Source organism: Perca fluviatilis, chromosome 2, assembly GCF_010015445.1.
Source record: "Perca fluviatilis chromosome 2, GENO_Pfluv_1.0, whole genome shotgun sequence".
NCBI lineage: Eukaryota > Metazoa > Chordata > Actinopteri > Perciformes > Percidae > Perca > Perca fluviatilis.
The window spans coordinates 34,864,406-34,870,820 of NC_053113.1; the positions used below are offsets into that span (position 1 = coordinate 34,864,406).

General features: G+C 40.7%; 1 protein-coding gene across 1 annotated transcript; it reads right to left on the bottom strand.

The window, feature by feature from the left end:
* Window positions 1-1,234: 1,234 nt before the first annotated feature.
* On the bottom strand, window positions 1,235-5,015 carry LOC120549655 (extracellular calcium-sensing receptor). The gene is made up of 11 exons (XM_039786711.1): window positions 4,871-5,015; window positions 4,581-4,672; window positions 4,091-4,270; window positions 3,771-3,959; window positions 3,421-3,640; window positions 3,080-3,330; window positions 2,730-2,939; window positions 2,485-2,608; window positions 2,165-2,358; window positions 1,749-2,030; window positions 1,235-1,657 (listed from the first exon to the last, which is right to left on the bottom strand). Exons 1-11 carry the CDS (start codon window positions 5,013-5,015, stop codon window positions 1,235-1,237), a joined length of 2,310 nt encoding a protein of 769 aa, XP_039642645.1.
* Between the last annotated feature and the right edge of the window lie 1,400 nt (window positions 5,016-6,415).

Here is a 6,415-nt window from a genome sequence, read left to right on the forward strand (position 1 = left end):
CCAAAAAGTAATCTTAAAAAAAATATATAACTCAATGACTGTATTGTTGCTTTGCATATGTATGAAACAATTCTCATGCAACAACGAGTTAAGTAGCTGGGGTGATGGAACAGATGTTGCTCCCTTAGAAGGCTTATATCCTTCCACCAGCATTTGAATTTTAATGTGAACTGTGACTGCCAGCAACTTACAAAGTGTTGAAGTGGTATGAAATGAATGCACTGGGAGAGGTTAAAGACAGGAAAATTTGCACTGTTCTGGATGAAATCCCATTTTTAATTCAATAAAATATTGTGACATCAAATGAGTTGCTCGAAAAATTCAAATAATTCAAAAACCTGGAATGTACATCCATTGTACAATCTAAAAAATCACAACCCAGCCCAGTACAAACAACATTTAACACAAAACAAGAGCCTGATTTCACCCTGGGATTTCTAGAATTTACAACACAGACAACAGGGGCGGGGCTAGAAGGAGGGTACGGGGTGGCACCGGCACCCCCTGAAATTTGATTGGCCCCCCTGGTCCACCCACCCCCCCCAAAAAAAAACAAACATTGTTGTCCAGTGCTGTCAATCTGACAATTGTGATTTTCCATTGGATCAGAGTCCTGTCACTTGGCTGCCTGTTCAGGCAATTTTCCCAGCCCTTGTCACATGACCAATTAATGTTTCCATGATGACTATCCAAAATTCTGATAAAATGGAACCAGCCCTGGAATTGTTTTTTTAGAATAGTGGCAGGCTGAACCTATAGAAAATGTGTCTTGTATTCGCATATACAATTTGTTTAAATTAAAACATATGAAACTAATAATGAATGTATTGTTTTATTTAGCAGAATTACATTATGTTGTTCTATCCTATCCAATATTTCCTATATTTCTAAGCATATTTTCTATGCTGTATTTTGATAAAAATGTACCCCTGGAATCGCTCTTGACAGACAAGAATTCAAAATAAACATTTTTTGATTCCTTCAAAGGTTTAATATCTTCAGTAGTTATAGATAGGGCCTTCAGGCAATGTACAGATACAAAATTAACAACAATAGTTACTGGGCCATTATATATGTCCTATTTTTGGAAAATCAAAACTATAAAGTAACTTTTTTATTTCCATGATACAATACTGAATAAATATAATATACATGCATGCAAACTGAAAAGGAAGGAAAACTAAGAGGACCTAAACAATGGATAGTGATTAACTAACATTTTCATTTATCTATTTTATCTGGCCATCAGGTGTTTCTTGCTGTTTTTCTCAGGCCTCAAGAGAATGATGAAACATTTCGGGGCAAAAATGCAGAGCAGTAAACCATAGCTAGAGGCCAGGATTGCAAAAACCTCCACAGCAACAGCATATTTCCCAGGAGAGCTAACATAAGCAGGGACAAAGGCCACCCAGACAGCACAGAATATCAGCATGCTGAAGGTGATCAGTTTGGCCTCATTGAAGTTGTCAGGGAGTTTCCGAGCAAGAAAGGCCAAGAGAAGGCAGGTGCAGGCCAACAAACCAATGTAACCTAGAACCAGAGAGAAGCCCACCACAGAGGACATGGCGCACCCCAGGGTGACCTTTGACCCCTGAAAACCCAGATCACGTTGAGGCACGGGGGGGCTGAGGGACAGCCATGTGACACAGATGATAATCTGGATAAAAATAAAATGTAATTAAATTGATGGGAAATATAGTATACCATAAGTTATGTAAATATTTATGAAATGAACAGTGCATCTGTACCTGGATACAAGTAAGAATGAAAACACTTCCTCTCTGTTGGCCTGGACCAAACCACTTAATCAAGCCTTCAGCACCAGGCCGAGCTGAGCGGAAAGCTGCCAGAACTACTATGGTTTTGACTTGGAGGCAGGAAACACAAAGTACAAAGCTGATCCCAAAAGCTGCCTGCTGGAACCAACAAGCCCAGACTGATGGACGACCAATGAACACCAGTGAGCACAGAAAGCAGAGCTTCAGCGACAGGAGAAGCAGGAAGCTCAGTTCTGAATTGTTGGCTCGAACCTGAATATTAAAAGTTGTATGAGAAATAAAGACAAGCACATTAACAGCTATATAGGAAATTACATCTAACATCTGCATCTGCACAACAATGACAATGTACATTATTGTTTGTTGGCATTATTCTAGATTCTCACCATAGGTGTTTGACGGTAGCAGAGAAACACCACAAATACAGCTGTTGTCACCACAGTACCAGACACAGCTGCTGTAGACAGAGTAATGCCCAAAGTTTCATTAAAGGAAAGGAAGTCCAGCTGGCGAGGGATGCAGGCAGTTCGTTTAGCATTGGACCAAAACTCTAATGGACAACGCTCACAGTGAAGGGAACCTGGGAGAAGAAAGGAGAGTAAAAAGAAAGGGGGCTTAAAGCAGACAGCTTCAGCAGTCAGGGATACTGCATTGTGGTAGCTAGGGGGCATGAGTTTCAGATGTTTTAGATTGTAATTTTCCTCACCAGTTTGATTGCTAATCTCCCCATCTGCACATGGAATACAGTCATAGCAGCAGAGAGGTTCACCTTTCCTGCTGGCCTTTCGTGTGCCTGGGGGGCAGCTCTCACTGCACACTGAAGTAGGCACCTAAACAACAAGTAAAACCACTTTCTCAAGTAGATAATGTCTTGTAAATCACAGTAAATATTTAATTCAATAGCTCTTTTGGCATTGGCCTGGATCAATATCCCAGTTCCTGTTCAACTACCTGATTGGATCCGGTGCTCCACATAACAGCTGACTGGTTGAGGTGGAGGTCAAACCCGTCCACACGACCAATCAAAACAAGTCTGAGTGACCCCTCAGGGGTGTTCTGCCAGTTGACAAGGTCATACTTTGCTGGAATGTCGCCCTCTTGGAAATAAAACTTTTCACCCTGTGGCGTTGTGAAGTTCACATTGTTCAAGTGCTGCAACAGCTGAAATCATTGAAAATGCTCACATTGTAACTGACAGAGCCTGTACAAAAAAATGCTTGTGACAAATGTAGTTTCTGGAGGTTAAATTTTTAAAGCATAAATGTTAGATCTTTCAGGGGAAGGGTGATTCTCATGTTTACCTCTATGGATTTGATATGTTTTGGAGAAGAGCAGGTGGGTCTGTTGTTTCCGTGTGAGCTGTCTGTGTCGGGGCAGGACAGAAGGCTGTGAAGGGCGTGGGCTGCGGCATAAACAGCAAGGTAGACATTATATGTCACTCTTAGCTGAGAGACGTCGGTGAACTGATTCTGTACTCCCTCTAGGGACTCTGTGCCTCTGCAGGGTGATAGTGAAGCTCTCTGAAGAGTTTTCGCAGGAGTTGAAAGTTGAGTAGAAATATTTAATGGATGGCTAGACCTTTGTGAAGGCATTACAGATGTGAAGGATGGAGAGGAATGTGAAAAGAGAGGCGCTGCCCCAAGACTGCATCCAAATTCAGCTTCCCACAATTCTCTTAAGAACTCATCATCAGGTTGATAAATTGGGTGCAAACCTCTGATATAATTTTCAAATCCAGAAACAGCTGAACTTCTAATGGCAACACCAAGAACACCTTTTGCCACTTTACTTGTGACAACATTTTGGAGAAGATCACCACTGGTGCTCCAAGCCTCACTGGCCAGAAACTGTCTGTCAGTCACCTAGTGAAATCAAGAAGACACAATCAAGTTAAAATGATTTATAAAAAGCTGTGATGTTTTTTTAATAATATGTCTCAGTTCTGTATTGGATTTACTATATTTTATACACAATTGTATTTCATTTACTCACATTTATCTTGGAGAGTTGCAGGAACAGTTCCGTCACATCTGTGTACCAGGAAAAGATCAGAATCACTTTTGCGGTCGAGGTCTGAATTGTGACGGCTGCTCGTCTGGCATCACTCACAATGTTTTCCCCTTGGAGAATCTCTACAAATGCCAGACACACTCCTGCCCCCTGAGTCTCCTCCTGAAATACCTGACATGTACAGTTGAAAGGAGCAAAAATATTAGATGAATCGAAAAGTAGGCTATTCAAATATTGTATTTATGAGTACATATTTCATGGATAATATAAATGTTCTCTAGCCACATAACAAATGAAAACACCTTTAATGCAACATGGCCATAATCGGTGTTTTCCACCACTGCCCCAATCCAGGTCCAATTAAAGCGTATGGCAAGCTGAGCAATGGCCCGAGCTTGGTAAATATCACTGGGTATGGTCCTGAAGAAGTTAGGAAATTGAAGCCTGTTACTTAGACAGGGACAGCTTGCCAGGTAGCTAATCTGAAAGACACAAAATGTTACATAATTTATTGTGTTATCCATTTCCTCCTCAACAGAGGCAGATGTGTTCATAATGATTTCCATCCCGATTTTTTCTCTTGATCCCCAAAAGTTGTTATGTTGTTTCCCTGCCCAAAAATAAAAAGATTTCACTGCAGTTTAGAGTAAAATGAGTCTTCTCCCAGAGAGCAAAACAAAAACAATGCCTTGGGTAAAACTATAGTGAAGTAAAATGTGGCACCAGCTCCCTAAAAAAAAGGAGAAACAAGTTACAGTATAGTCTTTGTGATGTATTCAAAACCAAACTTACTACAGGTACAGAGAGTGGGCCCAAGATTCTGGAGAGTATCTTGGCTTCTTGGGATGAAGCACCACCGATGATCAAGGGAACAGGGTGATCACCTGATGACAGCATTAAAAGAAAAGGGTTTGTTACTCCTAAAATAATGTTTCCGGAACAAAAGAAGCTTTTTTTTTTTTTTTTTGCTGTCATGATTTCATGTGGTTATAAATCACATAGGACAGAGTACAAACTACCTCTTCTTTCTCCAATTCCCTCTCCATACCCAGCAGAATAGTCTGGAGGGTTTGTTGAATTACAGCTCGCGCTTTCTCCTCCAACCAGTGACAGTGCTGCCTGGAGACCCCATGGCGGTCGGCCACTGCTATCAAAAATATAGTAGCCCAGCTTCACACCTGGCAGCAAGGTTGTACTGTGATTGATTTCCTCCAGTGCAAACACCATAGCGTAAATATATTGTAATGGAACATGTTCTAAACTGAGACCACAGGAGAGAAGGATTGGGAAAAATATCAGGCAAAATTGGATTATGTAAAGCCACCAGTGCTAATCTAGATTCTGCTGTTTTGTCATGTAAAAAAAAAAATAATATATATATATATTTCTATGCTATTATCACAGTAATCACAGCAAATAGTACAGTTCACAGTTTTACCCAGTGCAAGGCTTGTTGTGCGGCAGCTGAGTGAAGTCATTGTCTATAGCTGGAGTTTGGTTATGAAGATTAAAGAGCCCACCAATAACTACATCTCCAACCTGGAACAGACCCTGGTTGCTGGGTGTACCCCAACGAGAACAAAACACTGTCTGAACCACCTGTAACCCCACCCTGAGCCCCAGCTGTCTGCCCACAAGCCCCACAAGGAGCAGGGATGGGGCTGAGGAGGGCCACAGAGTGAAGAGCCAGGAGAACCAAGACATGGATGGAGCTGTTCTGGACACTTTAAATATGTACAATACACTCAGTTAGGTTTCTCAAAAGCAGTGCATTCAATAGCTATAAACAGTTGTGCAATCAAAAAGTCAAATCAGATCAAATCCCTTCGAATGCAGAAGAACAAAAGTTAATATTTCTTAAGACATCAACCTGTAGAGCAAAACAACAATTTGAAGTTCAAAATGCATATTTTCATACACTAGCTATAACTTGCATTGGCAACTGACACGGTATCTAAACTCTGACATACCCCCCTCCTCCTTTGAACGTTTGAACTGTTGATGTAGATATTTATAATACATGTAAAGCCTTTTTGCAACCAAGTAAACAGGATGGCACACAACCCCAAATCACTCCTCCCAAGAGTGACATTAAAACAACAGCATGATTGCAAATGATTAGTGTTTGTGTATGTAGGTAGAAGTGCAAAGTGTGTTTACATGTAAGCCAATATGTTAGTTTTTCCTTTATTAAATTGAGTTGTTCGGTACTTTTTCTTACATGCAGTATCATATATTTGGTTCAAATAGGCCAGTCTGGTGTACAGCAGTTCCTGCTGACCTTAGCTTTATTGATGAGACAGGCATGATGAGACAAACATGTTGCACTAATGCACATTCCAAGCAAAACTTATAAGGATCACACAGATACCCCTTTTTGAAGGGGTACATGTAAGGCTATGCCATAAATGCAGGCCTTATGAATATGAATAACTGTCATGATATTCAGTTAAGGAAATACACTGTCAGTGCAGAGATATAACAACTAGATCTCTGTCATGACATTGGGACATTAGCTCAGTGGAAAATGACTTGCATTCAAAACTACAAATGATCAGTTTTCAGCCCATATCCTTGTTCATCATCATGCCAAGTCTGTCTGAACCATTGGCACAAGCCTTTCTGTA

Excerpts from the sequence above, each read along its gene's own strand:
- LOC120549655 (XM_039786711.1), bottom strand. The coding sequence starts at position 5,015 with ATGGTGTTTGCACTGGAGGAAATCAATCACAGTACAACCTTGCTGCCA. Across the intron at positions 3,960-4,090 it reads ATGGCCATGTTGCATTAAAG|GTATTTCAGGAGGAGACTCA; the intron begins GTGTTTTCATTT and ends TGTACATGTCAG. Across the intron at positions 3,331-3,420 it reads AGCTGAATTTGGATGCAGTC|CTCAACTTTCAACTCCTGCG; the intron begins TTGGGGCAGCGC and ends TAAATATTTCTA.